At 32.2% G+C, this 20,569-nt stretch overlaps 1 protein-coding gene across 1 annotated transcript in view; it reads left to right on the top strand.

The window, feature by feature from the left end:
- LOC129233720 (uncharacterized) overlaps positions 1–13,498 on the top strand; it is a 71,343-nt gene extending 57,845 nt beyond the window's left edge. Inside the window, exons 8-11 of the mRNA XM_054867698.1 lie at positions 4,722–4,831; positions 7,492–7,685; positions 11,089–11,456; positions 13,387–13,498. Coding sequence (XP_054723673.1) covers positions 4,722–4,831; positions 7,492–7,685; positions 11,089–11,456; positions 13,387–13,498 — 784 coding nt within the window. The remainder of the gene's footprint in view (positions 1–4,721; positions 4,832–7,491; positions 7,686–11,088; positions 11,457–13,386) is intronic.
- Positions 13,499–20,569: the final 7,071 nt, after the last annotated feature.

The raw sequence follows: 20,569 nt of genomic DNA on the forward strand, positions 1-20,569 counted from the left end.
TTAAAAGCTTTTTTTACTGTAAAATAATCCAGCAACTAAATTAGGCAAATCCATAAACACCACAAAAACTTCCATTAATGTAACTTGGCACAAATTCAAACCATCGCCAAATTTTACTACTTATTTTGGAAACATTTCGGAGGAAATTGATTAGCGCCATTTTATGGTGACCAAAAGTATCTTAGCATATGGGGACAATATCTCTTTAACAAAAATTAGTAACATACCGTTTTTCAAATTAAGGAGGGGGAGCATTATCCAAGGTATCCCAAAACGATTCTCGCAAATTCGGTAATATTTTAAATCTCACCAAGAGCCCACAATAATTGAAATTTTCCAAAATAACTAAAGCAAGTTTAAGGGGATCACGGGCGCGCGGTTACATTTTTTTAAACAGTTCGTTCTTCAATATACATACAGAGAAGGTAAGACTCAATGTAAAATAAATAAAGAAATAAATATTAACTGATGAATCTTTTTAAACATGTGAAGTTTAATTTCACATATTTCGGAAATTCTTCAAATTTGTATACGCTTAAATTTCGTGTTTTCGTTTCTATATGAATACTATTTTGCTCTTTTTACTTACTGCTACTTTAGTTTTATGAGTAAGGAAGAAGCTAGATTTTAAGTCACGTTAAAAAGGTGTGTTTTAAGTTCTTTCGCTTAAAACAGAAACAGGGTGGCGACAGATCAGGGAAATCAGGGAGATCAGGGAAAAGTCAGGGAACTTTATTAATCAGGGAAAAGTCAGGGAAATATCAGGGAATTTTGAAAAAATTACAAAAAAACAGGGAAAATTGATTTTATGAAGAAAAAAAATTTTTTTTTTGCTTTACAAAATTAAGTACTTTAATTCCCTACGAATTTTCCGCCAATCATCTGTTCAAAAAAAAAAGTAAAATTAATGAGGTGCGATTGTAAACTGCCGCATTTGTGCATCTTTTTTCCTCAACGTCAAAGTATTGAATCTTACTTATTAACCACAGGATGAACTTCCTAAGATTGCTTCTGTGTCTGTTAGGTTGTTTATTTTACCTAGCTTGTAATTTCCTTTTACGCTTTCAATGCTACGTAAAATAAACAACCATACAGGCAAAGAGGAAGCCTTCATTAATGCCTTAGCTCCTTGACTTTATTCCATTGTCCAGTGTCTTTCGTCCATAAGCTCATTACGTTTTGCATTGAGAAAGGCGTTCCCTGAAACGCCAAAACACGTGTCTGCTGAATTCGGCAATTTGTGCTTTTTTGACGTTGTTTTTTCTTACTTTAAATATCTTTATTTTTTATTGTTAAAATGCTGTATTCATTCATTAAAACCTATGTTCTTGATTAGAGAAAAGCTCCCTATTAATGGATGTCAAATGGTTTCATCTGTTTTACATAAATATGTCAATTAATTATATAAGAATAACTACATTACTTCTATTCTTTCACTATTACTTGTTATTATTGCAACAATTATTATACTGTTTGGAAACTTAGTTCAAAATAATTTCAATTACTTTTTAGTTCTATCATAAGTACACATGTTTTTAAGAGTAATTTTAATAGTTTCTTAAAATTATTGTGCTAAATGGTTTCTGGAAGTAAAGTTTCTCTAATCTTTCCATGTAGAAAAATTTAATATACTGTTTCGTAGGGTTTTTTTTTTTTTTTTTTTTTTTTCAAAAAAATTGACTTGATATGTTTACAATACTGCATTTTATACAAACATACAATGGATTTCAAGTAGAGCAAAGAAAGAAAACCATTATTATTGGTAATGTAAATCAGGGAAATTTGGTGAACTTAATCAGGGAAATCAGGGAAAAGTCAGGGAACTTTTTTTCACAGTTCCTGTCGCCACCCTGAGAAAACAAATGCAAGTAACGTTTGTTTCTGATAACTATTGCTAACCCAGGCAACGCCGGGTATTTTTGCTAGTATTTAATAAAAAGTGTTAAATGGAGTCTGCAAAATTTCCTTTTTGTGGAGACCAGTTTTCAGAACCACTCTAGTACTTTTTTAATCCTCTTAATTTTTAAGAGCCAAATTAAAAAAAAAAAAAAACTTTCATTGGAAAAGTTCAAAATTTTTAAATTACAGTTGGCTCTCTGTTTAACAACGCTCTATTTAACGACTTTCTCTATTTAACGACGGCTTTTCACGGTCCCAGATGGCCCACTATAGTGTTAAAAGCATTCTATTTAAGGACGATTTTTCGTGGTCCCTTGAAAGTCGTTAAACAGAGAGTCAACTGTATGATGGTATTCAAAATCTGTTACCTAGTGGGCATCAATGTCCAAAATCTGTTACCTACAGACCGATCATTAAATTTGCTAATTAATAATTTTATAAATATCTACTGACCTATTAATTTTGTTGATACATGATGTTCTAGGTGTACATATTATGCAATAAAAACAAAATTGATGTCAAATTTCAAAATTTTAAAAATTGCTCAGAATTAACCTTTTTGCTCCCACCTTTTGAGAACTGCCCTGTGGGCAATAACGTAAAGGTCAAGGGGCCCCATCCCTGGACCTTACTATCTCATGGGCAATGTGGGTATTGACCTAAAGCCCTCAAATTTTAGAGACTCCTGAAGCTAGCTTTTGATTTTTTTTTTTTTTTTTTTTTGTCATTTATATACGGTGAGATGATGTAGTCTGAACACTTTTTCAAAGTTTTACTCTGTTTTTATCTTTTTTTTTTTTTTTTTTTTTGAAAGTATAAAAGCTGAAAGAAAAAAAAAATTAATTTGAATTTTGACATCTTGAATTCAAATTATTTAATTATATTTTTTGCAATCACGATTGTGTATATGTAGGCGTGTGTGTTTGCGTGTGGGGAGTATGTGTGTTTGTGTGTAGGGGGTATGTATGTGTGTGTGGGCATGTGTGTTTGTGTCTGTGTGCTGGCATAAGTGTGTGGGTAGTTGTGTGTATGAATGTGTGTGTGGGGGGGTATGTGTATGTGTTTGTAGGCATATGTGTTTGTGTCTGTGTGCAGGCATGAGTGTGTGGGTAGTTGTGTGTATGTGTGTTTGTGTGTGTATGTGTTTGTGTGTGTGGGCATGTGTGTTTGTGTCTGTGTGCTGGCATAAGTGTGAGGGTAGTTGTGTGTATGAATGTGTGTGGGGGGGGGGTGGGGGGGTATGTGTGTTTGGGAACATGTGTTTGTGTCTGTGTGCAGGCATGAGTGTGTGGGTAGTTGTGTGTATGTGTGTGTGTTTGTGTGTGTATGTGTTTGTGTGTGTGTGCGTGTTGGTGCAGAGGGTGGCAGTGGGAAAATAAAATGATAGGACCCCAAAAACAGTCAAATGAAAACAATAAGCAATCGTGATTGCTCAAAAAAAAACGTCAGTGTGTAAGTTGAGTAATCTTCTTACAAGATATGGCAAAAGAACAACTCAAGTTGCTGTGGTATTTCATATGAAATAAAACTTAATTTGTCCCAATCTTACCCCAATGATTAGGGTAACATTGGGACAGTGCTTTATCTCTATTAAGAACAGTAGGAAACATGACTTTGTACCAATATTACCCTACTATTGTTATATAGGTGCATTGTGTGCACTAGAAACAACAAGGGTTTATATCAATCCTAGAATATTATATATAGCAGGTCATCAGAACAATACAATCTAATTAATCGGTAAAGCTCAAGATTATATATATTATTGTAAACTGTGCTTTGAAATGTTATTAAACAAACAGAAAATGTAACTAATTTTATTTATACACATTGTCAAGTTTAGTTTTTGCCAACCTAAGCCGAAAGATCGCTGTAAACTTGCAGCTCTTTACCTAAACTACCCCATGGTTCCACAATTGCACAACTGCTCGGATACTCGAAAGTTCCTACAGATTTATTGTGTAGTTTCCATATTTCAGGGTTCGTTGATTTAAATCAGCTTGATTTAAATCAGGATTAAAATCATAATTTAAACCAATTGATTTTTTTTAAAAAAATCATTGATTTAAATCAATTGATTTGAATTAAAATCAGTTCATTTTATTTTTATAAATTAATTTTGCATTTTCAGAATGTGTTGCTCTAAATTTAACTACACTGCATTATACAATCATAACTTCAACAGGCAAAAAACTACATAGATCAATCTTTCTGTGTGTGTAACAGATTATCCTTCTTGCAATATTGCTTTTACTCCAAAATTTCAGTTCAATTCAGTATAGAACCAAATAAAAATTTTGAATTTATCTCGTACACTGATATAATTAAGAAAAGTAATTGCTCAACATATTCTTTTATACTAAAATGTACATGATGATGGAAACCATATTTTAAAGCAAAGCATAAAACAAAATCGCTTCTTATCGAAATATTATAACGTAATAATAAAGCTTAAACATGTATTGAATAATTAGAGAACTTATCTTAGTTGGAAAAGTAAGCTGAATAGATTCATCTACTGTATGATAATATATTATGTTTATAAATGTAAAGTAATAAATAATTATAAATTTAATAAAAATATAAAAAAATCCGATTAAAATAAAAAAATCCGACTTTTTTGATTTTTTAAAAAAAATCACAAACCCTGCCATATTCTGAGCTTCCAATAGTACAGAATGGTATCCGTTTCGATCAATTCCGATTATTGGAGCTTGACTGCATTTAAATGAAATGTTTCTTTTTATCAATTGCATGCCAAACCACCCAAATGCTAAAGTATGTTAGATTTTATGTTTAAGTTTTCCTTTCCGTTATCATAGACTTTTCAAGGTGCTAGCAAGTCATCGACATCCTGTATATGGCTTATGTTTTGCAGTTTCTAAGGAATATATTCCAAACCTTCTGCTGTTTTCTGCGGGCTATGATGCAGGTATCACTCTGGATTTTAGTTGCATGTTTGCTGTTTTTCTTTGAATTGCTTCTTTAATAAAAACTTGATTGCATTTGAAAAGAAGAAGAGTGGGCTTTTTCCAACCTTTTCATTGCTTGGACACTCGATTCTTATATTAGCTATAAATTACAGGTTATGCTAAAGAAACTTCATTTTCCACCATGTAAATTTAAAAAAAAAAAGGAAAAACAGAAGTGTAATACTGTAAATGCTGGTTTAAAATGTTTCCTCTGAACCATACAACTTTTTAGTGTGCTTGTCTTTATGCTCTAAAACAGCATTTCTTAAACTGATAATTTATCCTAGATGGGTTCACAAAGAGAAAAGTTAGTGTTTGCAAGCATGTAGTTTCGATTGCATACATTTCAATAACCCAACAAGCAGCATAATATGCGGGGGGGGGGGGGGCAGGTTTAACGTCCCCCCTTTAGGTTTTGAGTTTGCTTCAAAAATTACTACATTGTCCAAAATGTATTATCACTGCTCAGATTTGTTTTAGTTATACATTTGTTTATATTTATTTTTTAAAAATAGATCCACATGGCTGGATTAAGACGGGTCTGGCAGTAACATTTTCTCCTGGAAGCAACACTGCTAGGGGTAACAAAACTGCTGACGTATTCATTTATTTAAAATAAAGTTATGAAAACATCACTCACCACTAAAGATAGCCAAAAATTGGGGTTTTAAGAGCTCAATTTTAAAAATTATAAAGGGAGACGGTCCACGAAATTTTCCTCCTGCTAACATCTCATCAAAGATCATCTAAACTAGTCTTTTTGAACTATAATTTCAAAATATCTTTGGAGAAGAGTCCCGAACCTTCCCTCCCCTAATATCCCAAAGATCATCTAAAATTGAGTTTTTAAGACTAATATTTCGATAAATAGCTGGGTAGGTTTCCTCGAACCCCATACCTTGCCTATCATAACAAAGATGGCCAATATAATCATGTTTTCAAAATTTCAACTTTTAAAAATTCGAGCAGAAAGTTTCTAAACCCTCCTTGTTTCTAACTTTATCAAAGATTGTCTGAAAGTGTGTTTTAAAGTGCAATTTTTTTTAATTTTCCATATGTGCATCTTTAAACATATTCTTACTAGTAATTTAACCAAAGATGGCCTGCAATTACATTTTTAAGAAATAAATTTCCCAAATTTTCTGGGAGGGGGCCTCTGAAATTTCCAACATCACCAAAGATGGACTAAAATTGTGTTTTTTTTTTTTTGAACTACAGATCCGATAAATTCTCACGGCAGAACAGCATTGGCCCTCATTTTTTGTGCAAAACTTGCACTTTCAACTAGGTTCATATTAAGAGTATAACACTGTAATTAAGTAACAAAAGGTATTATTAGTAATGAAACTTATTTCCTTGTTTATTTGAGCATTTGTGACTTAAAAACTAAGATAAATTAGAAAGGTCTGCAAAATTTGTTTTTGCCTCCCCAAAGTAATTTCTAAGATTGCATATTAGCTAAAATTTCCAACTGGAGTTGAGGGGGGGGGGGGACAAACAGTGTTCACATTAGTTTGTGAAAAAAATGAATCGTCCCCTTGAGAAAATCCTGCGTTTGCCACTGCTAAGAAGTGCAATCCTTCAGCTTGCTATTTTTTTATAAATCTCAATGTCTTTATAGTAAGGTAATATTAGAATTTATAGAAGTGTGGCAAATTTGAATTATTGAATTTATTCAACTTACTTACCAATCTTATTGAAACTCAACTTATTGAACTTACTTACTGAACATGTCATAATCTTATTTCGGCAATTTTAACATTTAAATTATTTCAGTGTCGGAAGCCTGTTGAAATATACACACAAATATACCCCATGATATACTTACAATATATTGAACTCAAGCATGTTAAAAGCCACAATATTCCTTCTAATAATAAAGCACTTATGTACTCTTTTAGGGTGCCCAGTATTCTTTTTTTTCATCAGTGCAAGCAAGTATATTGAAAGTGAAATGGAGTAGTTTATTAATGTGTTTGCATTTATTTCAATAACTATAATGGGAAAAAATTTTTATATATGCTTCATTAAAGCCTGATTTGTTTTCATTTACCAATAATGATAGTAATTTGTCATATTACTATCATTTATTTATTTGAATTTAAGATATTTTAATGCAACTTCTTTTAATATGCTAATTGCTTACCTCGAAAAATACTTGTGTTAAAGTGTTTAAATCATTTTAAATTTAAAAACCTTTTCCATTAAAAAAAAAAAAAAAATCCTTATAATGTTGTTTTAAAAGAAAAAAAAGGGGGGATCATCTTTTTTCAACATTGCACTGCCCCCATCCCTTTCTTTGAAATGTTACTTTATTGTGTTGTCACTGTACACATAAATATATATTGACTGTGTTGTCAAAACAAATTGTCAAAAATATGCTTTTTTGTATCAAATTAACCATACTACCTCTTTAAGGGAAAAAATATGTTTCATGAATAAATTTCAGCTAATTGAATTTATGGATTTAAAAAAAAATTTAAATAATTTTTAACTGAATTTCTACAAGCCAAGGGTTTTAGGATGTTCATTATTTTGAAGTAAACTTTCATTTAATAATTTAAATGAGTTAAACTGTTTCATTACTTTCAATGTACATATTTATGCCTCTATCTTTCAGTGAAATTATGGAGCACTGAAGATTTTAATTTAATTGGAGAGTTTCTACACTCTTCAATGTATTTGAACATCGATGTAAGCAGTTGTGCTGAATTTTTTGTGGTCGCTTCGAAGGAAAAGGTTGCTGAATTGTGGCATGTTGGAGATCCTACAAGTCCAAAGAATATATTCAAGGGTCATTCTAATGCAGTCGATGTATGTATATACATTAATCTTCATACATTTTTGTCTCATGTTTTAAGATTCTTTGAATTTATTTAACAACAAGTGGTACCTGCACGGCTTTGCCCGAAGTAGGAAACTAAAAAGTCATTTGGTTCACCTATATATATATACAAATAATGGATGGTGACTTTCTCGCCAATTTGCTATGTTCATTTGCTTGCCCATGTTATGATAATTTCGTAATTTACTCGTCCACGTTGTAATAATTTGCTGGGGAAAATGTTCTTAAAATTGGAATATAAAAAGAACAAAATTGAATTTTTCAAAAATCTCTTCAAGGTGCACACCTCTATGCTACAAACTAATTTTGTACCAAATTTCATGAAAATCGGCCAAACGGTCTAGGCGCTATGCACGTCACAGAGATCCTGACAGAGAGAGATTCAGATAGAGAGACTTTCATAATTATTTCACTTAATAGTAATTTAAGCATTTTTCTAATGTTTAAAAAAGATTAAGTTGACTATCGCCATCCTTGCTTCCTCTCTTGGGTTGTACATCGTTTATTATTATTAACTAGTGGTACCCACACGACTTTGCCCGTAGTAGAAAATTAAAAGGTCTTTTGATTCGCCTCTATATTTACAAATAATGGATGATGAATTTCTTGCCGATTTGCTATATTCATTTGTTCGCCCATGTTACGGTTCCACGTTATGATAATTTCGTAATTTATTTGTCCACATTGTGATAATTTGCTCGGTAAAATGTTCTTAAAATTGGAATATAAAAAGAACAAAATCTAATTTTCAAAAAATTGCTTTGAGGTGCACACTCTCATGCTATAAACTAACTTTGTGCCAAATTTCATGGAAATCGGTCAAACGGACTAAGCGCTATGCGCATCACAGACATCCAGACAGACGGGGATCCTTATAGAGATCCAGACAGAGAGACTTGCAGCTTTATTATTGGTAAAGATATTTTGAAAAATTATTTATTTGAGCAAAAAAGCAAAAAAATGCTTTGCTTTATTTTAGTAGTTGAGATTATATTTTTGCTTTTTGCAAAAAATGCGACTATAGCGGAAACCCAGTGACGTCACAAAAAATTAATAATGCTATCAATAATTGTATTTTACACTGATTTAAAAAGAAAAACATTACGTATTAAATAGACCAGACATTTGTTGTCAATTTCATAAAATTTAAATATATAAATCATATTAATAGTAATTACAGAGGCCACACTCCTGTGCGGAATGGCACGTAACAAGAAAATCTGTTACAAGCTGCTTAAAAAAAAAGTCTTACTTTAGCATTTTCTGCGCCAAAAAAAGAAAAGAGTTTAGATTTTTTTTCTTTCAAAATCCTACCATTTTAAAGATCGCATTACTCTCAACCAATGTCCCACATAATATCAAAGAGGATGCCGACGTCAGTGACGCACAACCAAAAACGTTCACATTGAAAATTTTGAGCCATTCCTAGGCAACAGAAATGATCTTTCTGATTTGTTAGTGAAGGAAGAGTGATCATGGATGCGTTAATGCTCTGCAAAGAATTACAGAGAAAAATTCTTAATGACTGCCAAATATCATAGCCAGCTCCTCTTTATAAACAGAACATGAAGTTAATTTACCTTTTCTTTATGCATGTTGTGCATAAAAGTCGATATATGTACACATTGAACTTATTATTCAATTAGTCATCACTAGAGTGAAGTATTTTGTTATCTACGGAACCAGACCTATATTTTAACACTAGTACAAGGTCTCAATTTACGCGGTTTCGATTTACGCGGCATTTCCGTGGGGCAATAACCCCTTTGTAAAACGAGGGTCTTCTGTATTTCGAAATCTGAATACATCCGCTTCCGTAACACTCTACCATTGTTGTCTATTATGCAATCATATAGTTGTAATAATATTTCATTCAAAATAAAATTCTTTTTAGGTAATGGCAATAGACGGATGTTCAACTTAGGTTGAAGTTAGGAATCTTGCATTATTAAAAATTTTTCTTCTATTCGAATTTCAGTTTTATATATATTTTGTGTTCTTCTATACCACTTTCTTTCTTTTTTTAAAGGACTAAAACTTGTTTTATGTGAAGACACATTTAGCAGAATTGTATGAGCAATATTTAAACAATTACATTTGAGTTATTTTTTATTTTGGATGAAGGTAAACATGAATTGAATGAAATGATTTCAAACTTAGATGTGAAAAGATTTTTAGTTGAATTTTTGCCATTTTTTTAGGAATTTTATTATTTTACATATATTGTCTTTGCTGACTTCATTCAATTTGGGTTTATAAATTGTGAGCTAACATGTTTCTCAAAAAATCAATAACATAAAGTGGGGGGCGTTAGTTTGAAAATTTAGGTCAACTATTTTTTTTTCAGGTCTCATATAAAAAAATCTTTTTCTTTTTTAAATTCTTGAAGCACCAAAAAGGTTTTGCTACATTTCTGTTTTCTACTACATTAGCGCTCTCTCCTGCTACAAAACTCGATTTTCCCTGCTTAAAAAAAAAGAAAAAAAGAAAAACTCTGTGTGTTCATTGAACCCTGTAAAAATGTAAATTGAACTTGGGGCAAAGTCTCAAACCCTGAATGCTTTATCGTTTCTCGTCTGATATTCTTTGTTTGTGTATCTATTAAATCTGGAATTAAGCAAAAAAATCATAATTAAGTTCCTCAATCGTAAGAAAGTTCTATTTTCCAAAATAACATGCAATTATTTTTAAAATTTAATTAATTTTATTATGTAAGGGAAGAGGGTCAAAACAGCACCTTCTAGCTTTGGAGAGAATTCAAGAGACATTTTGAGAGATTTTTGGTTTAGAATTGCCTACGCAATTATGTGCATTGTTATTTTATTAATTTCTTTTGTCAGCCTTTGCAAAATGTCAGCTTTGCCTCGTGAGTGGAACAAAACCATCTCTTTTTTCAGTAAGTTACCGCCCTATAGCCAGGGCTAAGGCAGAATTACATGAAATGCACCGCCAGCTCAGTCATTCCAGCCGAGGACTGCAGTTTCGTGCTTATTAGCACTCATCAGCCCCGGCTTAGGAAATGACTGAGCTGGAGGTGGAAAACCTCTTAAGGAAGCCAAGAGTGCGAAACAAACTGGTAGCTAATATAGAATTAGCACTGACGAGACGAGTAACCAAAGCAATGGTTCAATTCAACTCGAAGATTGAAGGCAAGGCATGGTATTTCATGCATCTCTTTTTTGTTTTTGTTAACTTATGGAGTTGTCCTTTTTGTTAAAACTTACTCAGTAATATGTAAAACAAGTTTCTTTAGTTTTTTCCATAGCATTGTTTAGTTTTGTGAGTCAGTATTTTATACTTGCTTTGTCCGTATTATTTACTTATTTATTTTGGTTTGAAATAATCTCTCTAACAATATGTTCTCTTTTACAGTTTTGCCGCTTTCACCCCAACAACTTGCATGTAGCCACAGCGTCATCGGTAGATAAAACATTGCGCTTGTTTGGAACAGTTGATGCCAAGCCTGTCAGATTATTTGTAGGACATGAGGCTAAAATAACTACTATACATTTTTCAGTTGACGGTGAATTCTTATTATCAGGGGACATGTCAGGAAAGATTTTTGTTTGGAATATTGCAAAAGGAGAATCAACCTCAATATTGCACGATCACAAAGAACGTGTTTTGTCTCTGTCTTGTGACTCAACTGGAACTTTTCTGGCATCTGTTGGTTATGATCACTGTGTTAGAACATATGATTACAAAAAGCTAATAAGAAAGTATCTACCAAAGAAGAAAAGGTAATATTTTTGAAACAACATATGAATATTTTAATTGCAAAATTTATTTTAGCCTATGCTTTTATAACTACGTTGGGTGAACTGCCAGTAATTGAATTTAGTGGAAGTTTTTAAAAGTTTATTTAGTTTTCCTGATAAAGTCACAGGGAAACCTGTTTCAGTAAATGTATCAGGATTAATGATAATTAATTATTTTTCTGTTTCATTTACTATAATTTGAATTATTTTCACCAGTAGTTTAAAAAGGAGATTTTGTTAGTAATTGACCATTTACATTCAGAAAATGACCAGTGTCCGTCAGTAATTGATCACTTTTTCCTAGACTGTAAAAATCAAAATCTATTCAATCAAAATCCAACCATATATATATATATATATATATATATATATATATATATATATATATATATATATATATATATATATATATATATATATATATATTTGTATCATATTTGTATGTGGATAATATAATTGATGATGTGATTTTGATTGGATGCACACGTGACCTTGATGATGGCATGTGTCATTGATGACCTGTAAGTTTAAAAAGTCGCCAAACTTGGCAATTTCCTGCTAAATTTGGGGTCCAAAATGATGCCAACTTGGTCATTGTTGTCAATTTCTCGCCAAGCCAACTTGCTACCTTACACTCAAAACAGATGTATCCTCCATCACTTTAAGCTGCCACTGGACCCGCGTTTAATCATCATAGGTACTAGTAAATGCCCTATTGATTGAAACCTTATTATTAAATACCATATAAACAATCTGTACTAATAATATAAAGCTGTAGTGTTTGTTTGTTTATTTGAACGTGCTAATCTCAGGAACTACTGGTTCAAATTGAAAAATTCTTTTATATGCTATTTAAATAAATAAAAAAAAATTAGATTGACCGAAATAAAATAATGTTTAATTAATTGTTTAGTTCCATGAATTCCTAATAAATGGTACAATTATAGTAAATGACGGACTGTTTGGAAAATTGAGAAAAGCTGAATTCCCTATTTGAGAATTTTTTGTATAGTTGATTAGTAGTAAAATAGAGCTCGTTTGTTAAGCAAGAAGATAATATAAATCTTTAATTGAACGTAAGGAAGCAAAAAGTGAAAAACTTGTACTTATTTTATTGATGTTAGTAAAGAATAAAAGCGACAGATAACAGAAATATTCGCAAAAATGAACCATTAAAAAAACAGTGAAAACAAACTTCTTTCATACAGAAATATGATTGTGGTTCCTTCTAGATTACAAACATAAAATATTATTTTCTTTCTTTGTAAAGAGTTTATTTACAAAAAAAAGGCGAAATGTTCCCAATTCTCCTACTTTTTAGATTTAAATGAAGGATTCTGATTTATTTTCCTCACTTTTTCCTTTAAAAGTTAGAAGATAGAGCCATACTGAAGTTTTTACAGTAATTTCTTTCTTTTTAATATGCTTTTTAATTTGCAACTCCAGTAAACTATAGGGGGCGCTGCAGCCACTGTCTAATGCGGATGAAAAAGGTAAAACAATCAAATGCCGTAACTTAAGATCTTGCTCTGATGCTTTGTGAATGACAGTAATTTTTCATTGTGTTTGTGAAAAGCTTTCTTTTCTATTCTGAAATTACGTAACACCATAAACTGTCTGACGCCTGTAATTTACCCCAAAGAAAACACCTGGAATGGAATGTTTTACCTTTTTTGGTAGTATTGTTAATCACTTCAAGGGTAGCGTATTCGAGCTCTGGAGTTGTGAACGGGTACTTTCTACTTTGATGTACCAAGGGTGAGTCAATCATTTTTAAGTTTGGAATTTCTGAGCATTTATAATTTTTTTGACACACTGTGTGAGGCGTTTCTACGGTAGATTGATTTTTATTTATTTATTTTTCCACTTTCCAATTTTGTTTTGATCCTACTGTACATTTTTTTCTTTTCAGAAAAAAGGAAAAGAACAAATCTCCTCAACTATCTGCCACAAGGCTTTTTGCTTCACCATATTTCGTAAAGTATTGTTCCTCATCTCTGGTGGTTGTTGCAACATGTTTTTAAATTAATTGTGATATTTCATTCATTTTTTTTTAAATCAGTTCTGTATATCAAAAGAAAAAACTGTATATTTGATAATAAAATTTGCAATTTTACATACATAGAGTGCATATCTTTTACATTATTTATCTTTTTATAGAACAAGATATTTTCGATTACATCAAATTAAATATAAAAACAAAGTATGTTATGGCCAGCAAGAGCTAGGAAGATATTTGTTATTTCCTGTTATCTCCCTTGCCAATTTTCTTTAGTAGAAATAGCAATATACAAGGCCCCAAAAAAGGGACAAGTGTGGGCTCGAGCCCCCCCCCCCCCCCCCCTTTTACAAATTAGAACTTCCTTGCTTTTAGTACTTTTTTCTTTGCAAAATTGTTAAAAATTTCTTCTACAGCCATTAATGAATAAGTTATTAAAAATGACAAATTTTAATGACTCGAATCTGTCCTGAAATCCGTTTCTATGGGGAAAATATCTGAGAGCACCCCCCCCCCTTATAATTTTGCATATGGGAGCCCATGGCAATATAGTAACTTAATGTTGTTCAAACGTTCCATAATGGATTTTCTAAACTGAACTTAAGAAAAATTAAACTATTTCTATAATACAGATGTGGAAAATCGGACAACTGCGCTAATTTTCAATTTATGATACATACTGGTACAAAGTGGCCAAATTCACGATTTTGTTCCAAACTGCGAGATTTTATTATACACAAACATTCACTAAAAGAAATAAACAGCACTTGTCATTGAAACTCAATAAAAGAGCAAATAAGTAAAAATGGGTTTACGAAAATTCTTCATATTTTTGTTACTTGCAGAAAACTACTCGCCTTGCTTTAAGTTTCAATACTTTTGCATCCTGTAAAGTCTTCCATTATTTTGAAAAATGGAAGCTATTACAACCCATGTTACTTTAAATTCGATTGTTTTTATTTCTTAGTTTAATAATTATCTCATTAAAAAAAAGAGTAGGGAATGTGGGGCAAAGGGATATGATGTAATATTTACTCTGCTTTTTAGCACCAACTATCTGGTAATATTTTAACTATGTAGCAGCACATGTACTTTATTCCAGTCAGGAAAAAAATACCGTTGAAGATTAAAGCATATGATAATGCAGGCAATTTTCAAAAATTGATCCTCATTGTAATATTTGTTGTAAGTTAAAAATTAATTTTTGATAGTATGAAATGATAAAGTTCTTGCTATTAACATTTTGAATATTAACTGAGACCTTCTAATATTATGTGCATTAATTAGTCCATTAATATTAAGCTTATTTGTATTTTAAATATTTTGTACAATTTGTCAAATACATGTGGGGCCATACTGAAATAGCTTTTTTCGTTTCTTTGTTCAATCATTTTCAAAATCACTTACGCCTTCATCTATTTATCATCTATGCATTTATTTATTTACCTTCCTTCGTTTAGTAATTCACTTATTTTCTTATTCATTCATTCTTTTACTCACTCATTTTTCCTCATATATTATTTTATTTATTCAGTTAGTTATTTGTTTATTGTTTCGTTATCTTTTCATTTATTCATTAAACCATTTATTTACTGATTAATTTGATTAAAAATATTTTTCACCATCCAATAGAAAATATGTTCTTTCTTTACATACTGCAATTTTCAAACCAAATTTCCAATTTGTGCATTTTGAAAAAGCTCAGTCATCTTAACTACTGTTGGCCCGGCTTAAACAAATACCATCAGTTTCAAGAAATATTATTCGATTAAGCAGGTACATTTTTTTTTTTTTGCCTTTCCTAATTGGCTACATTTGTTTCAAAATGTGATAATAACAAATCAACATGAAAGCAATTGATGTTATTGGTAAAAAGTTTTTTAAATAAGCAAAATAATAATATGAATAATAATAATTAAGCATACATAAGTACGTATGAAAGTTGTAAATATGTAACTTACAATTTGAGATATTAACGCTTTGTTCTAAGCACCCTTTTACAGTACATTTTTTTTTTTTTTGAACAACTCCATGATAGTGGATTGCTTGCTCGAGTTATTTTGCGGACATTTTTCTAATTCTTTTTTTCTCTCCTCATCTGCTGTGTTTTACATTGAATATTTATAAGTTTGTTGTTGTCTGTAATGCCCATAATTCTTTGTAATATTTAATTTAATTATCAACTGTGCCACCTATTTTTTTGGTAATGACAACTACAAAAAAAAAAATAGAATGTTGGAAACACTTTGATGGAATGTGAATGTTGCTTTTATTCTCGAACATTGTTATCAAAAAATATTATTTTTTTTTAATTCAATAATTTAACTTGCTTAATTTTTTAAAAAATTTTCTCAGCAAAAATATTTGCCAAAACTGATTAATATTCTCCAATTATCCGGGGAAATTATTCGATTAAGCAGGGATCTTTAACATTGCACCAGTAGAGAAATATTCGGTTCTGGGGGGGGGTTTTATTCGTATAAGCAGGGTATTCAATTATCCGTTACCCGACTAAGCGGGGCTGACAGTATTTCACTTTGCCCTCCATTCCCCTACTAATAATCTAATAAGGGGGGAAATTGCCATTTTTATGTCTGTAATGTTTCGAGGACGAGAACTTGTAATTGGGGCCATAAAATCAATTATAAATAAATCTTGCCTCTAGAATGTTTAGCTTTTATTTAATACTTGGGAGCACCGGAATACTCCCCCCCCCCCCCCCCCGCCCCAGTAAGGAAAATATTCAAAAGGGTACACACCCTTGACTAATTTTTAGAGTTTTATTAGGGCAATGCAATCTCAATGCTATAAATAAATGGTTACTAATTATGAACTTAAAATAGGGTTAAGAAGAAATGACACAAGTAGATAAACATTTTCTATTTTACATGGTAAGATTTGCAAGTTATTTTAGTAAGAAGGAACACTTTGAATGAAGAATAAAAAATTGAACAATATTTATACATATACTTTTCATTGTATGGTACGTTTTTTAAAAATTATATTTTGGTTTCAATCTTGTAAAAGTTCTGACAAGCTAATCCGATTTTAGTAATTTTACAAGTCAATGTTAGAAGTGACCAAGTAACTATCTTAAATAATCCTTCACCTTTGATTATTTTAAATCTTTTTTGGTCGTCTTTCATCAAATTTATCTTTTACCGGAACATGAAGTAAACCACCTGGGACACTGGAATTTTGTCTGAAAACCAGGTGATCTCGCAAGCCTAATTATAGGTACCAATTTAATTTTATAACATAAAAAATTCAGAGATATTTTTCATTGGGGGCTTTGTTGAAACACTCAACTTGCAGATTTCAAGTAATCCCGAATAACTGTCTTTAATCTCTTCCCTAAGATCTTGGTGTACATGAATGCATTTACTGTTTCAGTTGCAAATTTCGAATTTCCAACCCCTTTCATGAATCATTTTGAATGGTGCTGGAAATTGCATTTTTTTTTTCAACAAGAATTTTTACTCTTTATACAACAAAATCTACAAGTATAATCCAACTTATTTATTAATGATTTTGTAGTCTCATACACGGGTTTTGATCTCCGAAACATTATGAATACTGGAAAAGTAATTTTCCCCAACTTCTCTCATCAGATGCAATCCTACATGAAATTGCGTTTTTAAGACTTCAATTGAGAGAAATTTCTGGAAAGCAATCCGACGAAAAAAATAAGATTTTTACTTTACCTGAGCATTTAGAAAAGCTAGATCTAAATAAAAAGAGAAAGATAGAGATAAATTTAAACGGATTAAAGTACAGAAAGTAGTTTTTTTTTTTTTTTTCTGGATTTTTTTTTTTTTTTTTTTTTTTTTTTTTTTTTTTTGTGGTGCGGGGCCCGTAGCATTTGCTACTTCTGCTGTATGGCTAATCCGGCCCTGCACCCGACCATCTCCAAATTAGATCAACTTTTACTGAGGTGCAGAAATGCCTTTGAACCTCACCTGTGCAAATTTTAAACTTCCAAGATCTAAATCCTGAGCATCTAAGATCTCCCAAAAAAGGGCTCTAAAATGGCGGATAAGCTTTGTGAAACGAATTGCCATGTTTAGGCTGAGGTTGCAGATAATTTTATCACACTGGAAGCCTGAAATTTTGGGAGCTTCAAGTAATTCTAGTCATCAATACGTTCAAATATTCTGCCATGGGCAGGTAAAGGGCAGAAACTGCAATTTATTTATTTATTTTTTTTTTTTTTTATTTTTTTTTTTTTTTTTGCATTTTTGTCATCTGATGTCTGTAAGCTTTATTGTACAAGCTTGCTTATTTGGTTTCGGCTGAAGAATTTTTCCAATTCCATTATTCCCCTATTGCTAGTATTAATTCCAACACACATTTCTCCAAATATCTTGACAACTTATTTCTGCCGATGCAGATACTGCCGTTTATCTGCCTACAGAGGGTTCACTCAACCATTTGTACACGTTATCTCCAAATTTTTAATATTGCCATGCATCCCTTTGCTACTTACTGCCCCAATTTTGAAAAAACCATAAAGAATGGTAAACAATCCCATTTTTGAAACTACAATTTGTACAATTTTTCGCTGGTCAGCTCCAGAAGCTCGTCTTACCTATACTAATCTTTGAAAATTATGTTTTTTTTAGAACCAAGATTAAACAAATTTTCCGTTGCACGACCCTAGGACCCCCCCCCCAATTCCGCATGAGTATTACAATTGATACATCAATTGAATTTGAATAATATGTAAGAATTCACATAACATTTAAACGAAGCACAACAGCTCCCATTCTCATTAAGCACTGAGCGTTTCTAGTGACATTTTCCAAAAATCATTACAGGTAAATTTTATAGTGATTCATTGCTGGAAGATTGTTTCCAAATATTTTTTGCTTCATTGATGCTGTGCTTCCAGCCCAAAACAAATAAGAAAAGCTTTATGATTCCGAAACATAATTACAGTACAAAGGGAGGGTACCGTGGTGGTCTGATCGATAAGGCATCGAACTTGTGATCAGGGGGTCGTGGGTTCTATCCTAGCCAGTCGAAGACATACCGTCTTCATAAAAGGTAACTGATGGGGGACGTTAAATATGCTCGTGGTCACAAAGTCCTCCAATTGAAACTATACCTCTATGGATGCTGAATCCAGGGATTGCTCGATTTCTAGTCCGGATCAAAAAATCAGAGCTTTTCAAGGTGCCCATATAGAGGGGGCAAGTGGATCTCAAGCCCCTACCCCCCCCCCCCCTAGAAATTGGAACTTCCTTGCTTTTAGTACTTTTTTTCTTTGCAAAAAGGTAAAAACATTTCTTTTCCAGCCAGTAATGAATAATTTATTAAAAACATCAAATTTTAATAACGCTAATCTGTACTGAAATCGGTTTCCATGTGGAAAATATCTGAGTCCCCCCCCCCTTAAAATTTTGCATATGGGCGCCCTTTGAGCTTTTCTTCAAGGTCTCACCTAACTGGTTAAACCATAAGTAGTGCTAGGTATGGGAGACCCTGGAGTGAAAAGGGAGGCACAAAAAGGTTTGTACCCAGTGTCCTCAAAAGTCATAGGCGGGTCCTGAGCATTCAGAAAGGATAAAAGGGAGGGGTGAAGACTTTCTTTCTTGAACCGAAGACCCCTAGTCACCTAATAGAGTTTATAAAGCGGAGCATCAGAAGAATTCAGGTTTCTTTCGCTAGTTTCACGCAAAACGTGTCGACGATTCGTCGATGTTGAGTTCACGATCTGAGCTTTTGCTAAGCCGATGATTGGACTTGCTACCCTCATTTACTAATTCCTGCTCTAAAGGTCCTGACTACACTCGAACTATTTAATCTCCGCACATTACTAGATTAGCTTTATTTTAAGCTTTATTTCTTGAATTCCATGCAAAATTAAGTATACTAGTTTTTTTTTTTGTCATAAATAAACTTAATGTAGCTAAGAAGACTGAAAAAAGAATTATTTGGAAAATGATCAATTTCTTTCTTTGAAAATTTGTGTGAGAGGAGAAAGGCAATTCGCAACTTCAGAGCTCAAATGCGCTACCTAGCGGTGATTAACATTACTAAAGAAAAAGGTAAAACATTCCATTCCACGTGTTTTCTTTGGGGTAAATTACAGGCTTCAGACAGTTAATGATGTAATGTAATTTCAGAAGAATAGAAAAGAAAGCTTCCCACAAACACAATGAAAAATTACTGTCATTCACTAAGCGTCAAAGCAAGTTATAAGCTACGGCATGCGTTTGTTTTTACCTCTTTCATCCGCCATTAGACAGTGACTGCAGCGCTGCCTATAGTTTATTGGAGTTGCGAATATCCTCTTCACTATTTGATTGAGCTATAAAAGCATTAAGTTATAAAATGAAGATAAAAAAAACAATGGTGGTGCTAGGCATATTGAGAAGAGATAAAATGGAGGGTGTGAAGTCTTTCATTCATGAAACATAGACCTCAAGTCATCTGATAGATTTTATAGCAAGGCATTGGAAGAAATCAGGTTTCTATCACTTGTTTCACGCAAAACGTGGCAACCGTTCGTCGTTGTCGAGTCACGTGACTTGGGGTTCTTGGATCAGCTTTTTGCTAGGCCAATGATTGAACTTGCTCCCTCCATTTATTAATTCCTGCTCTAAGGCTAGGCATGGGCAAACAGTGCTACTGCACAGGGCTCCACGGCAATATACACAAAGGCTAGCACTGGCAACTGTAGAAATGTCAAACATTATTTTGCATTGACTTAAAAGAATAGACCCTACACATTGTGCCCAGTTGCCTCCAAATCATTTTGGTCCTTATTAATTCTTACTTTATGGTAGCCCTGTTTGCTAGAGTTCATTAGAGTCCCTTTATCTTACATCTTATTTGGTGCCACTCCAGACAGTTATATATCTCAGTGGGTTTTCTTAACCTCTGTTGTTTACCTGCAACCGCCAGAAGAAACTTCGTTTTGTTTACATTACTGTGGTAGCGTGAATTTTGTAAAGTTACTTTTGATAGTTTGATGTTTAATAAATGCTGACTCGCAAAAGGGTTGTGTTTGAAAATTTTATTACTTCCTTGTAGTAAATCTGGAGCGAAAGTAGAAATCAGCTAAAAATTCTGCCCGGGAATAATATTTGTT

Source organism: Uloborus diversus, unplaced genomic scaffold (assembly GCF_026930045.1).
Source record: "Uloborus diversus isolate 005 unplaced genomic scaffold, Udiv.v.3.1 scaffold_652, whole genome shotgun sequence".
In the NCBI taxonomy this organism is placed as follows: domain Eukaryota; kingdom Metazoa; phylum Arthropoda; class Arachnida; order Araneae; family Uloboridae; genus Uloborus; species Uloborus diversus.